The 19,451-nt window shown below is 40.2% G+C and overlaps 2 protein-coding genes across 7 annotated transcripts in view; both read left to right on the top strand.

Annotated features, from left to right (window-relative positions):
* The window catches only part of LOC147153532 (uncharacterized), a 31,409-nt gene extending 23,555 nt beyond the window's left edge, over positions 1-7,854 (top strand). For 3 of the 6 annotated variants that reach the window (XM_086031651.1, XM_086031659.1, XM_086031676.1), the window contains 4 exons: positions 995-1,097; positions 1,201-1,288; positions 3,739-3,910; positions 6,004-7,854. In XM_086031651.1, the coding sequence (XP_085887777.1) occupies positions 995-1,097; positions 1,201-1,288; positions 3,739-3,910; positions 6,004-7,023 (1,383 nt within the window). In that variant the 3' untranslated portion in view covers positions 7,024-7,854. Of the gene's footprint in view, positions 1-15; positions 1,098-1,200; positions 1,289-3,738; positions 3,911-6,003 lie in introns of those variants that run through there. The other 3 variants (XM_086031668.1, XM_086031643.1, XM_086031684.1) reach the window with 3 other exon arrangements.
* Positions 7,855-8,346: 492 nt separating this feature from the next.
* LOC147153531 (protein-serine O-palmitoleoyltransferase porcupine-like) lies at positions 8,347-19,338 on the top strand. Its single transcript, XM_086031572.1, has 16 exons — positions 8,347-8,405; positions 8,673-8,991; positions 9,852-9,997; positions 10,071-10,263; positions 10,447-10,490; positions 10,567-10,748; positions 10,826-10,956; positions 11,049-11,069; positions 11,177-11,191; positions 12,051-12,176; positions 12,253-12,353; positions 13,087-13,163; positions 13,244-13,307; positions 14,210-14,295; positions 16,530-16,640; positions 17,051-19,338. Exons 3-16 carry the CDS (start codon positions 9,862-9,864, stop codon positions 17,150-17,152), a joined length of 1,389 nt encoding a protein of 462 aa, XP_085887698.1. The 5' UTR covers positions 8,347-8,405; positions 8,673-8,991; positions 9,852-9,861; the 3' UTR covers positions 17,153-19,338.
* The last annotated feature ends 113 nt before the right edge of the window (positions 19,339-19,451 follow it).

The following is a 19,451-nucleotide window of genomic DNA, read 5'->3' as shown; positions in this document are numbered from 1 at the left end:
ATTTTTCAATTTATTTGAAAGCAGAGAAGATTGGTAACAAATAACACATTGCAGTATCTCATATCTCAGTGTTGTTAAAAGTGAAAACAATGTGCAAGAAACGTGAAGTTGACGCGCATGATTTGCTTTCACGGGCCACATAAAATGAGGTTGCGGGCCGGATCTGGCCCCCGGGCCTTGCCTCTGAGAAGAACACATCATTTTAAGACAGTTCCAGTGACACAAGTATCAGTTTCCTGTCATAAATAGTAATAAAGTTATGAATCTCTAAAACTGGAGAAATTGCACCAATTTCTGGCCAACGTCTTAATGCAAAGAATAGGTATTTATAGATTTTAGGTGTGACCTTTTTTGTTGAATCAGTTATCTTAACCAAAATGTATTGTGCTGTTTTCTTTTGTTTGCTTTCAATGTTTGTAGTTAAATGTCAGTTATTTAATAAAAACAAAAAACATGCTTGTATATCGACCGAGTTTTTGCTTTTTGGTCTCCTGAAAACTAAAAAAAAAAAAAAAAAACCCCACTAAAAACTATCTAAAACCATTCCCACTTTTGCCACTTCTAATCTTAACTGAAGTCATTGTGAATGTACCTAATGCTATTGCCGGTGTGCTAGCAAAAAAAAGGGCCTTGCTCACAGCGTGCTGTTTCAAAGACGAACACGGTGGGATATTTTATTCAGTCACTGTAACACACAATTACTTATAGTCACAACTGCCTTTGTCAAAACAAAAAAGAATTACATTGGTGCAAATATTCATTGTTCATCGTCTCGCTCCACGCTAACATTAGCCAACGCTAACTTCCGGTGGAAATGCGCGCTGCTCAGCAACGGAAGCCGACAAGATCTTTCCACGACACACTTCCTCATCCGAAGCTAAACTGTAATTCAAGTAAAATGTATGCTTGTTGCGTGCTGGGTTGTCCAAATAGCCATTCATCTGGTGGCAAACTGAAATTCTACAGATTACCAACGGAATACCGACCGTTTCAGGCCAACCGGCGGCGTTTGTGGCTCAAAGTTCTCCAGCAAGTAAATGGCAGCGCGGGGGAGCTCAAAGAAAATGCTCGCATTTGTGGCGCTCATTTTATATCAGGTAAAGCTCAGTTCTGTTCACGTTTTAGTTTTGGCGACGTTCTTGCCCGTTTGTCGTTTAAAAGGTCACGGAGGATATTTACATAATGCACGTGTTTTTGCAGGACAAGCGTCCATGGATGAAGACGATCCTGACTTTGTGCCTTCGGTGTTTACAAACGTGAAGAGCAGCCCCAAGAACCAAAGCAAAAGGCAAGAAAAAACCCCTTCTTCATTTCGCGTTGACGTTCTATTTGCAACATTTGAGCAGTGCGTTCATTCAGCTCATGCTAAACCTTAAAAACAAGCTAACTGTTGTTACTGCATAACTAACGCGTTGTTTAGTACAGTCTCACGAAATCCTGGCCAATTTTGCGTCTGTTACGTACACATTGCCCCACTGGTTAGTTACATTTTTGCGGGGGACAAGACGCACGGGAATTATTGTAGTTTTCCTGCAATATTAAGGGGCATGAAAGCAATGATGTAACACTTAATGCATCTCCGCAAGGATACTGTATTAATAGAGTAAAAAGGTGATCCACTGGTTAGCACGTCTACCTCATAGCTCGAGATTCAGGGTTCGAATCACTGCTTGATTTCGTATTTTAACTCCAATCTTATGTGGGTTTTCTCTGTGTTCTCCAGCTTCCTTCTACGTTCTGAAAACGTGCATGTTAGATTCAATGAAGATACTAAATTAGTGGTTGTCAAAAATGTTCACACAAACTACCCCCTCAAAAAATACGTGCATCTCCAAGTACCACTTTGCCAACCAACATTAAAATGTAATAATGTAGAAGGCCTAAGTGTTCATTAAAAAAAGAAAAACACACAGGCAGTGGTTTTAGTCCTAAAGAATATATTTCATATCAGTGTAAGGCAATGTAACTTTACTGTTTTAACATTACCACTGCGGTTAAATATAGGAAAAGAAAAATATACTTTATGGTTCAAGTATAATGTATTGTTGGTTATAAGTTAAATCATGTTCAACTTAAAGGTTAAGAAACAAACAGTTCATAGGGTTAACTGCAAATTATTTTGCTGTACTTAAAAGGTAAATGAATGGGGTGTAACGGTTCGCTAAAATCACGGTTTGGTTCGGTTTCTTGAAACGACGGTTTGGTATATTTTTGGTACAAAAAAGATTTTAAAAAAATGTTTATTTTGAAAAGATGACAAGTAAACGGTACATTTTTTAGAAAAAATAAATAAAAGCGAACCATTCGGGTGATATTCTAAGAAATTACACCAGAATAAAAAATACACTAACAATAAAGATCTCTTAATTTTATAAATTAAGACACTGAAATCTTTAGACACTCAGCATCAACAGCCTATGACACATCTAAGTATTCATCTAAGTATACTCAGTTAAAGACAAGCACTTTCTTCTTTCATTATTGGTTTAATTAAGAACAGATCTGAAATCAACTGTGTAAGTAAAATACTGTTAATCCCAATGGATTGTTCTGTGTGTATTAAGTTAAATTGACTGGCATTTTGAGTTCAAAGAAAGAAAAATTAAGTTTAAATAAAAGACATTCAAAATACTTCATTTTTAATTAATTTTTTTTATTTCACAAAGATCGTAAAATCGTGTTTGAGAGAAAATAATCGGGATTTTCTTATTAGGCAAAATCGAACAGCCCTAACAGAGGTTAAGCGTCGGTCACAGTTGGCCAACGTCGGATTGGTCTATCTAGGCCAGGGGTGGGCAATTCGGCAATAAGCCCGCACTAATAATAAAAACTGATCCGAAACGGTACGCAAGTGGACCGAACCGAACATGCCGTACCAAAATGTATTAATACACCCACGCATACCGTTACACCCTTAGTAAAAATACAATACGATACAATCCATCTTTATTTATAACTGAATTCCACTTAAAAAATGTACTGTACATGAAAAGTAAAACAACAAGTACTGTACTGGATATAAAATAACAGGCTTAAAAACTTCATTCAAAATATGTTTGTTAGTGTTGTAAATAGTATTTGTATTCACGTCAGTGATACTCCCTCCCTTTCCAGTTTTCTTTCCTTTTGGTCTTTTCATCAATTTTGAAGGGATTTCCAGTTCTTGGTAATTCTCAATTATAATAACTAATATCTCTTGTACCATATTTTCCTACTTGACTGTTCCATTGTATATTTATTTCCCGGGAAATTCTTTTTTTTTTTACCATTCTTCTGACTGTTACCTTTCAACAATGAGATCCCTCTGATGCTGTTAAAGTTCCCTCTGACTGTGACCAGAAAAATGTCAGGGAAAGCCTACTAGAACATGTGAACTCTAATTTGGTATTAATTGAAGTCACTGTAAAGGTTGGGTGTGGACTCTCATTTAGCAAGAGTATAAATGTGACTGGTTAATTCTGAACACAACTCCATCACCACTTTAAAGCCAGTGTGCACACTTGTTCATCACTTCAGCTCAATTGTTTAGGTTACCTTCCCCTCTATAAAAGATGAAAAGAAAATCATTTGAATTGTACAGGTTAACCAACATTTTATTGCGTAATTAAACTCACTTTATATCGCAAATTCAATTTCTGTCTTTATGTTTAAGCATTACGCAATTTACCACTGCTACCTTCCATCAATTGCAAACGTGCTGAATAACCCAAACCAAAATTCTTTGCAATATTTTCAAAGGATTGTCACGGCACGTAGAAAATACCACTGGCGTCACAGAAAAAACGAAGATGCCGAAGAGGAGTCCAAGGAAGCACTGACCATAGATGAGGAGCCTGCGGTTCAGCAGCCCTCCGTGGAAATTACTGGAAGCCAACCTTCACAAGATGACCAGACTACAGCATGTGCAATGGTACAATGCCCAAATTATAGTGCGGCCTTGAGATACGAGTGACCCGACTTATGATACGAGCTGTCATTTGGCCATTTTTTTTTGTTTTGTTTTGTTTAGTTTTGTTTTGTTTTTCATTAGGGATGCTCTGATCGATCGGGCACCGATAATGATCGGCCGATTTTTGTGAAAAACGACGTCATCGGCATATTCGATCAAAGCCTTTTATTGCCGGCCAAAGAATCCGATCACCCGCAGCTCATGCGGTGTTCTGTGTGTAGTTTGCGTCTTGTAATATATGCCATGAAAAGATACCTCTTGGCCAAAAGTTTCAACACAACCAACTTAATCCGACATTTGAAGAACAAGCAATTGGAAGACTATGGTGAGTTTACGAGGCTCACCGCATTGAAGCAGCAGCAACAATGAAACGGCAGCTAACGCAGACCATGCTGATCAACTCAAACCCATATCAGCGCGACAGGCAAAAGGCAAAATTACGGCAATAATATGGCTGTTTTTTTTCCAGATAATATTGCATAATAGCAGTCACCATAAATAAATGGAAAAATACCGGAATCGGCCGATCTCACTCATGCATGATCGGTATCGGTGTCATAAAACCTGATCGGAACATCCCTATTTTTTATTGCTTTGACTTGGGAGCGCAAATTTGAGATATGAGCGCTGTATGGTGACAGTCATCTTAACTGAACTGTACAATAAGCAGCAGTGTAATCCAGTGTTTTTCCTGCTTTTTTGAGTCAAGGCACATTTGTTTCATTGAAAAAATGCCGCGGTACATCACCAGCTGAAATTGTAAAAAAAAAAATCTTATTTTAACAATATAAATGTTATATTGTTTATATAAGCATTTTTTAACAGAATGAAGAATGTTGTTATATTATAATGTCTTGAATAGGAATTAAGTAAAAACAAAGAAAAAAGTATTTTGTAATGTTTCATATTGATACTTACTCAGTCTGAAACATGAGCCTGTTTGGATAAACATGCGTCACTAATTCGCTTGTCGCTAAACAAAGACAATTAGCTACCTGCTGCTGCTACCTGCTGGTATGAAAGAGTACTGCAATGTAGTAAAGACATGATTACGCTGCCAGGCGCTAGACCGCACAGGCACACAAATAAGATCATTTGTACTCGCACACAGTTTGAAAAACACTGGTGTAATCAAATATGTTTTTGTAATTTGAACGACTGCATTGTACATAAAATGATCGGATTTAGCAAAACATCTGAATCGAGTATTACGGCCTGCAGTGACTGTAGCCTGACTGTTTGCTCCCAAATACTTTTCTAGTCACAGAGATTACATTTAGGTGCATATGTGACTAAATTGGTTGAAGGAAAAACTTACTCAATGACTTATAAATGAAATAATAACATAATATTAAAGTGTGAATACTTTTAAGTCCAGGTCAAAAAGTCTGCTTTTCCCCATGCCTATGATTGGGATCTTTCATGTGATTGGCTAAGGGGAAGTCTGGAACGAATTAATAATAATTTCCATTCATTTTAATAGGGAAAGACGTTTGGAGATATGAGTAGGGCTGGTCGGTTATGAAAAAAATATTAATCACGATTATTTAGGTAATAATTGAAATCATGATTATTCAAACGAATAATCGATTTATGTACGATTTATTTTTGGGTACAAAACAAGAAAAATGTTTAAACGTAAAAAATATAAAGACAAATAAATGGTACCGCTAAGTAAGTTCCTTTGGGACCAAACAAAATTTATACAATTATTTATAAACTAAAAAAAATGTGCAAATGTATACATTCAAGTATGATTTTCTTGTGTAAACAAACAAACATAGTGCATTGCGTTGGATATAAATGCATATTAATAATGTTTTTTTACGATTATGCCACTTTCGTAATTGTGGAGTGTAATAATCGTAATTGTAATTGAATTCCGATTAATTGCACAGCCCTAGATATGAGCGTGTTGAGTTGCGAGCGTGATCGTGGAACCAATTAAACTCCTATCTCAAGTACGTTATTACAGCCTCTTCAACAGAGGTCTGAAATGACTTGATTAAAAAGCCCCATCTTTTTGTCATCAATGATTTCTTTGTGTTTTGCAGACAGAAGAAGCATCGACCGAGGAGACCAAGAGTGATACCAAAATCGAAATTAAAGACCTCCCCTCCGCCTCTTTTAAAAAAACTCTGCCACCCATATTGAAACCCAAAATAACCAGCCCTGTGGTGCTCCTCAAGCACATCGTCGCTCCATCGGGCGCTTATCTGTGTGAGCTGTGCAATGAAAACTTCTCCACGGTCACACAGCTGGTCAAACATAAACTTGAGCACGAAGGACAAAGGTCTCCTCCCGGCGGCGACGTTCAGGCGAAGATCCCAGACGCAGTTTTGGCAGAGCCGGACGAGCCCGCCTTTCCGTGCAACATTTGCGATCGAAAATTCGGCGACCGCCATCGCTTAAAGCGCCACAAACTGCTCCACATGAGAGACGTCAGGAAGTGCCAGACGTGCGGCGTGCTGTTCTGTCAGCTTCACAGACGTGCGCTGTTGGTGGCACAGCCGGTCGTCACGAGCGAGTGCGATGACGTTCCCTTCACCGAGTCGGGATACGTACTTGAACCGGGTGAGGTTGTGGAGCAGTTTGAAGATTTCCACACTTCCTGGGCTTTCATCCCCTTGCTAAGAAACGCTGCTTATCAAAATCAGGAACCCCGAGCGTCGGCCTCAGACACGGAACCCCAACGTTTACTCGAAATGCCACCTCCGCCCCCCTCTCCTGACGTTCCTATTCATGTGGAAGCCAAGCCCTCTGGCATCACAGCTCCCAAACCACAAATTGAGAATTCTGAAGCCTTCGAGCCAGCTCCCCTATATATGCCTCCAAAGCTGCCACCGGCACTTCGGATGTTTTCTCCACATTTCCTCACCTCAGCATTTTTCGAGGTACAAAGAAACTACGAGTATATTTTGAGCCAGGGAACCAATGTCCCGACTGAGATTGATGTCAAAAAGGAGCCACCGGAGACCTTGCCGGATCTCCATCCTAATGTGCCAAATGAGGAGGCAAACGAGGAGATGGAAGTAAAGGAACCAACTGCTTATGACCTGCAGATTGTTCTCTGACCAAAACATTTCCAAACTGAACTCAAATTACTGGACTGTGCTGGACAAATACACACACAATACACTACTAGTATATTTTAATGCTGCTACTTGTTCAAATTGATGTGACTAACTGCTAATAATTCTGTCTTGTTTGTCATCTGCCACTGAATCAAACTGAATCTTAATCGTAGTGGAAATGTGTTTGCAAACGGTTCCTTGGAAAATGATTCTGCCTTTTACTAAATAATTGGAAATAAAATGACATCTTCCTTAGATATATAAAATGTATTGGCACAAAATGGCTAGTTTTGTTCACTTCAATGCACTCCAAATATGTAGTTTCTGCACTTAGGTTTCATTCCTACAGCATGAGAATGTCAGTTTGATGATTGTATCAGAATAGCTTTCAATTTGATAATCAATTAGTTGTCGATTAATTGTTGCAATTTGAGACATTTTTACAACTCTTTCCAAACAAATTTTTCCCAGGTTGTTTTTGAATAATCTTTGGTGAATTCTGTCAGTTGCAATGTCATTGTAAATTGGCTTCTTGACTAATCTAACATGGGTGAAAAAAAAATACATTCTTGGGGACGTTTAAAATGAACATCAGTCATTTTAAACGACATTCAGGAGTCACGGGTACACTGCTGACTTGAGATACATGCAGAGCCGGGCATCGCCTCACTGCCACCACGTTCCGTCCTGCATATTTAATAGACCACGTGTACACAGTCCATCCCTCTTCGGTGACAGCCAATCGGCGCCGAGAGCGTCTTCATGACGTCACAAGCAGGCGCCGCACGACCAGACGAGCCGCCAAACAATAAAATAAAAGTGTACATTACAGTTCTTTCGTGAATCATCTCTGATCTCGAACGACTGTTTATTGTTCTGTATATATAATTTTTTTATGCGGTTATGTTGCATTACATTGACATTTTCATTTTGTTATACAGCAATTATATTTGTAAATGTTTGAAAGTATCCAAAAAATAAAATAAAAAAACAAGCCGCCAAACAAAGAAAATATATCAAACAGACACATGCACATCGTGGTGATCGGTGAAATAAAAATATGGGACACATGTCAGAGTGACTGTGGGACCCCAAGGTACACAACACTGTTTTATTTTATTTTTTTTCCTACTCGGCCGCGTGTCAGGAGTGCGACACCTGCATGTGACGTCGTACAGATTAAGTTTGGCTGACTTGGACCGACTGGGACCACGTGGGTCGATTAAATATGCAGACGGGAAATAGGCGATGCACAGCTCTGCCAATGTAGCTCCACCAGCCGATATTTGTCTTTCCCTCTTGACAGTGGCCTCTTGGGTTGCGGTTTGCTGCCGTCGTCTAGTGGTGGAGGTTTGAAAACCTTTGCAGAAATGACACATTGTGTAAGCATTGTCAGGATCGCCCATGTTCCTTGTGAGGATTAGCGGCTCATGTATCATTGAATCGTAGCTGTAATATCCAGCTGGAACTACACTGCATTATACATTCTAATAGTTACCCAGTCATTAAGAAAAATAATGTATGGTTATGTCATGTGTATAAGGCAAGGCAGTTTTATTTATATAGCACATTTCATACTCAAGGCAACTCAATGTGCTTCACACAACACCACTCTTGTAAGGCTAATTTAATGGTGAGTTTTCCCACAGCTGCAACAATCAGATGAGAGTTTCCTGATCCCCCGCACGCTGTCCGTATTCTATTGGTCGAAAGGAGAATGCCTGCCCGCGAGTTGTGATTGCTTAAGATCGCTACAACTCGCTGTCTTGATTGGCCATAACTCGCAGTCGAGGTCACTGATTGGCGGACGCGTCTTCGGCTGCATTTGGTCGGCTTTTGGTGCTGATGCTGCGCGTCATCGAGTGCTAAGCATCATCTGGACCGAGTGAATAGCAAAACACGCGCGGCAAAGTGTCTGTAAACGGGCGGGAAAGCAGGAAGGAGCCCGCAGCTGCTGCTCGACGAAGGGTAAGCTTCTTTCCGTTAGACAAACGGAAGAACCCGGAGCAAAACATTAGCCGCTATTGGTGTGTGTGTGTGTGGGGGGGGGGGCACTCAAGTGTAAATCCAACCGAGTGGTCGAAGGAAGGTTAGCTAGGTCTTCACCAGCATCCGACAATAATTGTCACCGCACGCTTTGGGCGACTGGCAGCATTTATTCGATGTCCTCTTGCCTGTGTTGCGTTCGTGGAGGTCGCACGCGGGGCAGCTGTGAGTCAACTGGCCCCCCCGATCCACTGCATTGCGGAGCCATAGCGTGCCCTGCACTCGCTGCACACTGATGCGTTCAAGTAACCCACTTGGGCATGTCTGTTATCGTACCGTAAGGACTAACATTTTTCTTTCACGACTTTAGCCTTTGTAATATTTGATAGATCACGCCACAGTTGTGCTCAGAATACAGACTTCATGACTGCACAATTTGATGAGATTTTATTAACTGTGAATGTATCTGTAAACTAACTGTTGTGGTCCACTTGCACAAGTTGGACAAAATGTTCACAGATAACAACAAACTTTGTAATTTGATTTTACCATTAAAATCAAATTACAAAGTTGTCATTTTAATTAAGTTGATATTACCATAAGGTGCGTTTGAGATTAACCAATTTCATCCCCTCCCCGAAAAATCTGATGTTTATTTGAACTTCTTAAATCGATTTTATGCTCTTAGAACTGTTTATTGGTCAAGCTCTCACGCTATTTGATAACATTTTCAATGGGATACTTGATTGGATAGCGGCAGCCCTGCTCATATGTGGAATTGGTGAACTGTGAATATGCAGGGGTTGTTTGTATGATATTTGAACAACCCTCTGTCATTTCAGACTGGCAGCGATGGGCGCGTTCAGCCGCCAGAAGTTTTTCCAGGAGCTCAGTCACGGCTGTTTGCTGCCGACAGCCCAACAGGGCCTAGAGCAGGTGTGGCAGCTGTTGATGATCTGCCTGCTGTGTCGCCTTCTCTGGATGTTGAGTGAGTATTTTTTGGGTCCCGTCAGCATATCCCCGGGTGGTCACGGTCATCTCGGTCTCCTTTTCTGTGGCAGGCTTCCCCTCCATTTTTAAGCATCTGGCCACAGTGGTGGGAGGATTCTACGTTCTGTACCTATTCTTTGAACTGCACATGATCTGGGTGGTCCTCCTGAGCCTCCTCTGCTACCTCTTCCTTTTCCTGTGTCGCCACTCGACCATGCGAGGCACCTTTCTCTCTATAACTGTGCTCATCTATCTGATGCTGGGGTAAGAACATCATCAGCTTTTGACATATTTGACAGTAGGCCTGAACATTGAATCAAAATCAAATCGACATCGCATTGTGGTAGAATACAATTTTCAAATAGTAATGGCTGTAATTTGGAAAAAAAGCAGTTTCAGCAAATCACCCTTGTTCAAACCAAGCTGTGTTCTGCTTGATTTGAGCAGAGAACTGCACATGATGGACACCACCAACTGGCACAAGATGAGAGGTAAGCCGAGCAGACGTCCATCCTTTTATGCGTTGATTATTCAAGGTCCGTTCCAAGTGTTGCTGCACTTGCCCAGGTTCACAGATGGTGGTGGCCATGAAAGCCATCTCTCTGGCCTTCGATCTGGACAGAGGCGTCGTGACAGGCGTACCCTCTCCCATCGAATTCATGGGCTACATTTACTATGTGGGAACAGTCATCTTCGGGCCGTGGATCAGCTTCAGTAGTTACAAAGAGGCTTTAGAAGGTCGGAAGATGGTACGTACGTGTGATACAATAGCCACTGAGTAGGAATTGAAAAGTTACATTCAGTATTTTTTTCTTTTTGTCCTCAGAGTCTGTCTTGGTCGTTCAAAGTGTCTTTAAGCTGGGTTAAAAGTCAGATCTGCCTGGTTCTCTCCAACTGTGTGGCACCTTACCTCTTCCCCTATTTCATTCCTGTCTACGGAGACAAGCTGCTAAGGAGGTGAGTGGAATACGGAGGCTACATGCGGTTTTGTACTTTGTTTTTTTTGTTTTATATCATCATGCATCTGTTTATCTTTTTTCTTTTCACAGCAAAAAGAGAAGGAAAATCAGGTAATGAGTCATCGATTAATATGAACATTGACAGCACTGCAAAATTAGTTTTTGCTTTACTGTTTACTAAAACGGAAAAACTTCTCTTTTGTTCTATTTCTGCTCAGAGGTTCACTGGCAAAGTAAGTATGTTGTTGGATTGGGCATTTATACATTGCCTTAAACATTGCCTTACCTATGACAACTACTGTACTTGTTACATTACATTTATCTGATTTAGAACGATCAACATTAAAATACAGTACTGTGTAGTCATCAAAGGTAATCTTGATATATTTGTAAGCCACTGTAACAATATGTACAGTTTGAACATTGCATGTAAATATAGGAAAACAACTCCCCCAAAAATACTTATACAATATTAGAAAAAAGTAGTAAAAAAAATGCACCCAAATGTTTGAAAATGACAAGTTCTTAAAGTTAAACACAACCGAACTGTATTTAACACATGTACTGTGATGGATAAAAACAGTTTAGACCACAGTATTTAATTCAATTATTATTTTTGTAGATCACTAGAGAGAGCAAGATTACCACTAGTGGTACTTTTACCACACTTTGGGAACATAAACACTGGAAGAGTTTTATAGAAATACAGATTTGCATACAGTATTTGTTTGTTGTGAGAAATGACACAGTCGGTGTGAATAAGTATCATTAATTGTCAGTAATAACATATAATAATAACAACAACATTATTAAAGGTAATTTGAGCACATTTCTGAAGTGTAAATCAAGCTGGTAGCCCATCATATGAATCAGTACCCAGAGATGGGCACTTTACCCTTTTTGCCATATATACATAAACCCCTTACCTTTATACTTTGACACATTTGCACTTTTGGTTGTATTGTATTTTGTGCACGATCTCTTTGGTGATGTTTGAATCCAATGAAGTTGTCTCAATTGATCGGGATGACACGTAATAAATTTTAAGTGAGCCGAAAACATAAAATGTCCATTTTGTTTTTTTGCCCCTAGGTGGTTGTTGGCTTACGAGAACACACTGTCTTTCCACTTTAGCAACTATTTTGTTGCTTATTTGAGCGAGACCACAACCGTCTTGGCCGGGGCCGGCTTCACAGAGGAGAAAGAAAACATCAAATGGTCTGGAAATGAAAGCGTTGCTATGGGCAGCATGGCTCCTATATTCCGCACATTAATAGATGATTTTGCTTCGTAGGGATCTGACGGTGTCAAAGCCGCTGAACATCGAGTTTCCCCGCTCGATGGTGGAGGTGGTCACATCGTGGAATCTGCCCATGTCACGCTTTCTGCACACCTGTGAGTTGGAATGTTTATACGCTCACGCCTTGAGATATATACGGTGGCCAACGGGGCCAAATGCGCTGCAAACAGCCAAAAGCTGCAAACAGAGAAATGCTGCAAGCAGAGAAGGGAAGTTACAAAGTACAAATATTTCGGTACTGTACTTCAGTAGTTTAAGTAGTAAGTTTCCCATCTATCGTTTATCGCCTACAAAATGGGCGTCCGTCATAGGAGGACTGGTCGGTCACATAGGCAAATAAATACCCAGCATTTAAACGAGTACATAAAATGATAGGATTTAACAAAAAAATCCGAATTGGCCATTTATTCTTATATTATATATTATATGTGATAGTTGTACTCCAGATTTAGTTGATGAAAACAATAAAGTTTTAGTATAGCTTTAAGGGGAAAATAAAAACGTATTATTAATTTAACAAATGCACATTATTGTGTTTCAAGTTCAACGCATAATTTTTACAAAATTCTACGACGTTAAAAATTCCCCAAGAAAAAAACCATTTTTCCGACACAAAAACATCAATTTCTCATGTCTGGAACCTATTATCTAACTTTCGATATTGTTGGTGCGTTTTTCTCAGGTTGAAGTGTCCATTCCAACGGGCCTCTGCAATTTGACAGACGGTCATTTTTGGCAATTCTGGTCATGTTGCTATTCACAGCTTGAAGTGAAGTGAAATAAGTATTGCAAGCAAGGCTAAAAAATAACAGCTTTTTATTTTTGCAGATGTATTTCAGAGCGCGCTCAAATTTGGGACTTTCTCTGCCGTCATGGTGACATACGCAGCCAGCGCCCTTCTGCACGTGAGCAACCGAGCAGTCAGACTGTGCACTGCATTCCCTCATATCTGAGTAACAGGTTGACTTTTGGTTGTGTCTGATAGGGTTTGAGTTTCCATCTGGGTGCCGTGCTCGTTTCTCTTGGCTTCATCACCTACACTGAGCACGGTGAGAGTCTGTCGAATGCAAAGGTGTCAAACGTAAGGCCCACGGGCCTGAACCGGCTTGTCAGGGGGTCCAATCCAGCCCGTGAGGATAGAACACATCAACTGTCGTTTTTAAATAAAAGTAACTGTTGTCCACTAGAGGGGGCACTGACAACTACTTAAATGACGACTTACCACTTACTAAATGACATTCTGAAATTCTGTGAAAATGGATACCTCCTGTAGAAATATTTTAAGGGACTGAATTTTGCTGAATGTGCTTCAGTTCAAAGAGCTTGGTTTGGTGGAACCTTATGTCCTGCCACAAGCATGCATGCTGCCTCTTCCTCAATCGTTCTATTCCCATTTGAGTTTGTATGCTGTGGTGAGTCAGTTGAGGTTGTCAAGATTTCCAGATGGATGTGGACATTTTTGTAAATTAAAAATGATTTCTAGCTCATATCACGTTCTCATTTAAAAGGTGCGAGTTGCACATAAATGAAAAACTGATTTCTGATACTGTTGAAATTGCAATCATTTTTGTTAAGACACTTCAGATTGCTCATTGCTCAAAAAAGACAATAATCAATAAATGTGAATATTTGACAAATGTGCTTTGAATTATTAGCACCAAAACAATGAGAACATATGGGGATGGTCTTTATTTGTATCTTATTAGGCCACAAATAAATAAACGGCTGTGACCCACCGGAGAACAAATTGAGCTGAATGTGGCCCCTGAACTCAAATGAGCTTGACACGCCTTAACATCTCTTCCACACTTAGCTTTGCAGTGATGGCTAATTGCAGCTGCCATTACATTCCATTTCTGTGCAATGTGGTACAATCATTTATCTCTCATCGCTGGGAGGAAGCTCTTTATGTTAATGCCTGGGTCCTGTTCTGTTTTTTTTTTTTTGTCAGTGCTGCGGAAGAGACTGGCGGCCATTTTCAACGCCTGTGTTCTGTCCAAGAAATGTCAGCCAAACTGCACCCACCAGAACAAAAAGGTAATGCACCCGTCTCTTTTTTTTTTCTCTTTTTCTCTCCACGGCTCTTTGTTTACCGTGCATGAGCAGTTTGCTGAGTCTTGCATCCTTCCCGAGCTCTCTACAGGACTTCTGTTAGATATTTCCGACCATAACTTTTCGCTGTTTTCCCCCAATTCTTTTTAGCCTTTATCCATAATCTTAGACCCATTTGCAGGTACACACTGCTGGTCTCAGACTGTCTCTCACCGATGACAACTTGTGTTTTCATCAGTCCCGGCATTGAGGGAAAACTTTTCAACACTAACAGGCTCTGACATGAGGATAAGATATAAGAAATCTGAAAAAAAAGAAAACTTTTATGCCGTACCTTTTATCACAATATGTTAAAAATGTGTGACACCCCCCGCAATGGTGATGGGTGTGCTATTAAAATATTTTTAAGATGAGAATGATTAGAATTCGTTCAATTAGTTGATTCCTGCGATGATTCAGTGAGATTGTCCCACGCTGGTGGTATATTTATGAATGAAATACCATGATGTTCACTACACACATCCGCGGAGCGCCGAATTTGTCTGTCTGCGCCTTGATCAAGTAGACCAAAATTGCATTAGACCAGCTGCGCTACAAGTTGGACCTGGTTTTTGCAAGTCTAAAATCTAGTCTACTCTATGTAACCAAATTTGCAGATGCGCCGGGGGACGAGGCAAGAACGCCCAGTGAAGCATATCGCCTCTAATAAATTCAAAAACACGCTGAACTAGTCCATTGCTCCGACACGAAAATAAACATAAACCAGTTTTTACGCTGAGCGCGGACTACTTTCTGTTACCAAATTGTCGGATGAGTCGGGGGCGAGGCAACTCGGTGTGCCAGAACGCCCAGACAGACGCAGCATGGCCCCAAATGCAGTAGACTGGACTTGCTCTGGCACGAAAATGAAGTTACGCCCATTTTTACTTTAATCTCAAATTCTCTTCCTTTGTTGAAATGAATTATAATGCCATTAATCCAATTCAGTCTTCTCCAAAAAGCAGACTCTTTTAATGGAGCAATTGCTTTGGAAGTGAATTTCTTGTACATCATGAGTGGGTTTTACAGGGTGCCTGGCTATACCAAACGATATTTTAAAAACAATACATTATAATGTCTTTGATGCTTCACTGGAGACCTTAAACAGTAAACTCATGTTTATTTATGACAAAGAACAGTATGGCATAGTGACACGATAACACACAGCTCTCTCTCTCTCTCTCTCTCTCTCTCAGTGTGTTGCCTTCATGAACTCATACACAGAAGTACTAGCAGAACATGACATGTTTCTCACAAACCCTCCATTCCACAGCAACACATATCGATAAAACATCCATAACTCAGTTCATTACAATAAACAGTATAATGTTACAGTGTTAAAAAAATATATCCTCCTCTCTTTTTTTCTGTTTCACTTTTGATTTTGTTGATCAATTAAATGCTTTTAAATTATACACAATTTAACGTTTTTAAATGATATATACTAGTGAAGCAAAGCAAAACGTTTTGGAGAAATAAGTTATGTATATATAAAAAAAAACAAGATAAGTGTTATTTTGTTATTTTAGTTTTCTTTAGCACGGTGCTTTTTCCTAATTTTACTCATATGATTTCACTGTCTTCTAGATTTAAAAATGCTTGATACCTGAGAAGAATTACATATGTTTACAAGTATTTGTTTTTGTATTCATAGATACTTTCATAGTGCAAGTATGCATAATGTACACAGTATTTATTGGTTACATTTTAAAACACACCAAACATTTTAGGGCTACAACTAACGATTATTTTAATGATTGATTAATATGTCTATCACTTGACGGTCTGTAGATCCAAACACATTCAAAAGTTCAAAAGATATAAGGAATGCTCCATCTAAACTAACGCAGGAGGTTTCGTACATTCATTCTCAAGTAAACTATATCTGCAGTAGTTAAAATGCAGCAGCCTCAACAGTCTGTGGGGCCTTGTCAAGTGATATAATTTAGAGTTTAGTGTGTCTGGCGGGATGCCCAGAAAAAAAAAAAAAAAAAAAAAAAGCTGTTATGCAGGATTGCTTAGACAAATCCTGTGCAGCAGGATGGGAGAAGAATGATCCCTGCAAACAAAAAGCCTCCTGCATGGACTTATGTATGTATGTATTACTTATATGTAATGTAACACACACGCGCACACAATGCTGTGGCATGATGCTTACAGTGTTGCCTTGTCCTCTGCAGGCACTTTGGGTGTACATGATCAACGTAGCATTCAGCGTTCTGGCAATAGTCCATCTGACATACCTGGGTTCAGTGTTCAATTCCAGTGTGGACTACATGGAGGAAGACGAGGTGAGATTGGTTCAGTGGTAGAGTGGTTGTCTCCCAATCCTGAGGTTGTGGGTTTGTTCGCCGGGCATTGTGACCGTGTCGATGTATCCTTGCGCAAGGTACTGAACCCCCAGTTGCTCCTGATGCTGCATTATCAGTAGATAAATACGGAACAGTGTGAAGCGATTTGAGTGCTTTAAAAGTGATCGCCCATTTACCATTTACTGTAGCTCGTCATGGGTGGCACGGTGGTTGACTGGTTAGCACGTCCGCCTCACAGTTCAGAGGTCGTGGGTTCGATCCCGGCTCCGGCCTCCCTGTGTGGAGTTTGCATGTTCTCCCCGTGCCTGCGTGGGTTTTCTCCGGGTTGCTTTTTTTTTTTTTTTTTTTTTGGTTCATCTGTTTTCTGTTTTATGTCCTAACCCATACAGGATGACATAAGCCATCATACCATTCAGAAGTGGTCAGAGCTGAGCTGGACAAGCCACTGGATCACATTTGGATGCTGGATATTATACCGTCTCATTCTCTAGATTAGAGAACAGGCAAAAGAAGCAGCAATAATGAGGGTTCTCATCCCTGTGACTGTCAGAGAAGCAGTCGATCGCCAGGTTGGCGCCGCTTGGCGTCTGCTTCATGTGTCATCCCGACCTGCTGAGGACTCCTTTTGATATCCTCACTGCTCTCCTTCCTCCTTTTCTATGGACGCCATCCTTTTTTTTCTGAGCGCTCATGTTGTGACAGCAGTTACTGATGTCTCCCTGCGAGTCACAATCAATACGGATCAGCGTGGCGGAGATCGGCTTGTCCCCTCTGGGGATTGAGCGGTTATCTCTGCGGCAGATGCGCTTTCCCTTCACCTCAAGTGGTTCATAATCATATTTTCCCTGATGATGATGATGATGATGATGATCAGTGGATATTGCACAATGTCCTTATTTTCAGTGGTTCCCATGTAAAGAATAGTTGAGCCTATTTGCAAAGGTTTTTTTTCAAACCGTCACTCTATCATGAGCAGCACTTTCAAGTGACGGTTGAGTTTATATAGGGATGAACAGAGCACAGGTAATGTTAAAATATTTATTTTATCTGTCAAAATTCACATATTTAAGGTGGGGTTTGAAAGACAAAAAATACAATACCTTTTTTTCGTATTTATTTAAGAGTCATTATGAATTGAGATTTCTTCATGAGGAAAATATGTTAAAAAAAAAAAAATCTGCCCTTTCTGGCCTAATTAGATTTGCAATAAACCAGCACGCCTGAAGAAAAACAACCAATAGGAGACAAAAGGTGTGATTTATGAGCTGTCAATCATCTGTGACGCACGTGTGGGCACACCGCCTAATTTGTGATGGAGTGTTACAAAAATGTGAATGCTATTGGTTTCAATTAGTTTCATTTTGTACAAGGCCGCTCAGCCTTGCCCATGAGTGTGCCTGTCAGGATCATGTTCTACTATCAAGTCATTATCACTCTTTCAACAAATATGACAAAAAGTCATTCTTCTTCAAATTGCCAACTCCCGCTTCAAGTTCATTACGTATAGTAAAAGTAAATCAAGCAGTAATACTTGGTCCTTACTTTGACACTTGACAATAAATTGAAAAATAATTTTCACATATTGTTATATCTGTTATTTCCTTTTGGGATGTTTAGATTTAGAAAGTCAACCAGCAAATGCATTTGGTGGGACAAAGTCATTGATATTTGTGTTCATTTGATGATTTCGTGATTACATTTGAAGTTTTGAATCAGGGTATTGCACATGGTAGTGTACAGTATTCATTTTGACATAACCTTTTGAAGGAATAATTATACAATTAGTGTTACTGTGTATTTCTCCTTGACCACGGATTACATTGACTTTGCACTGAAAAAAACCCCTGAAAAAATGTCCAATTGCTTATACATACTCTGTGTAGTTGTGCAATCAAATGGTTGCATTCTTACTAAGTACAAGAAAATTGTTAGATGAGAGCCTGAGACCTCTATTTTCATGAATGGCATAAATCTGTGTGGATGCGGGTTAGATGCAGATGAGCACAACCCGGCGGATCTGTGAGATGGATGGCTGCGGGGCTGTGGGGGTGTTTGCAGCTGACTTAAGTCATCGCCAATTCAAAGTGGATCCTCTCATTCCCTTTAAATGTGGGGCAACTGACAGTCTCAACGGACACTATCTGTGCGGAATTAAACGATGCATAACTGCAGCTATCCGTGCGTGAGTGGATCATGATGAACCGCTGACGACTTAAATATGTCCGCGGAGCTCAGTATCTGTCTGCCTGCGCCCCGATCAAATTCACCAAAATCACATTAGATCAGTGGTCTACCTTGCGCCAGTATTCGGACATGGTCTGATCAGGCATGAAAAATCATGGTGGCAGAAATTTGATCAAAAGATCATGGTGGCAGAAATTTGATCTTTTGATCAAATTTCTGCCACCAAATTGTCGCTCTGCCAGACGCATCTCTAAGGGCACTCCCTCGCCGTGCCGGATAGAACAGCTTGGCTCAGACAGGTCTGCCTAGTTGGCAAACACATGCAGAGAGCCTTGCGCTGATACAAAACTCAAGATCTGCTGACATTTGCACCTCACCGCAGATATGCCGTCTATGAAAATAGAGCCCTGAGTGTTCACTGCTCAATCCAGTAGCCATTTTCAATGAGAATATTTTTCCTGTAAATGTGAATGAACTGATCCACCTGTGATAATTGTTTTATAAAATTTTACATGAAACCTGTTTCACTGTCAGGTGCTGTTTGTTCAAATTACATACACAGGTCAGCAACCTGAAATACTCAAGACCATTTGAGACGTCCATCCA

The sequence above is a fragment of the Filicampus tigris genome, chromosome 1, assembly GCF_054856515.1.
Source record: "Filicampus tigris isolate MCC_2025a chromosome 1, RoL_Ftig_1.0, whole genome shotgun sequence".
NCBI classification, from domain to species: domain Eukaryota; kingdom Metazoa; phylum Chordata; class Actinopteri; order Syngnathiformes; family Syngnathidae; genus Filicampus; species Filicampus tigris.
This window is presented reverse-complemented; position numbering and strand designations above follow the sequence as displayed.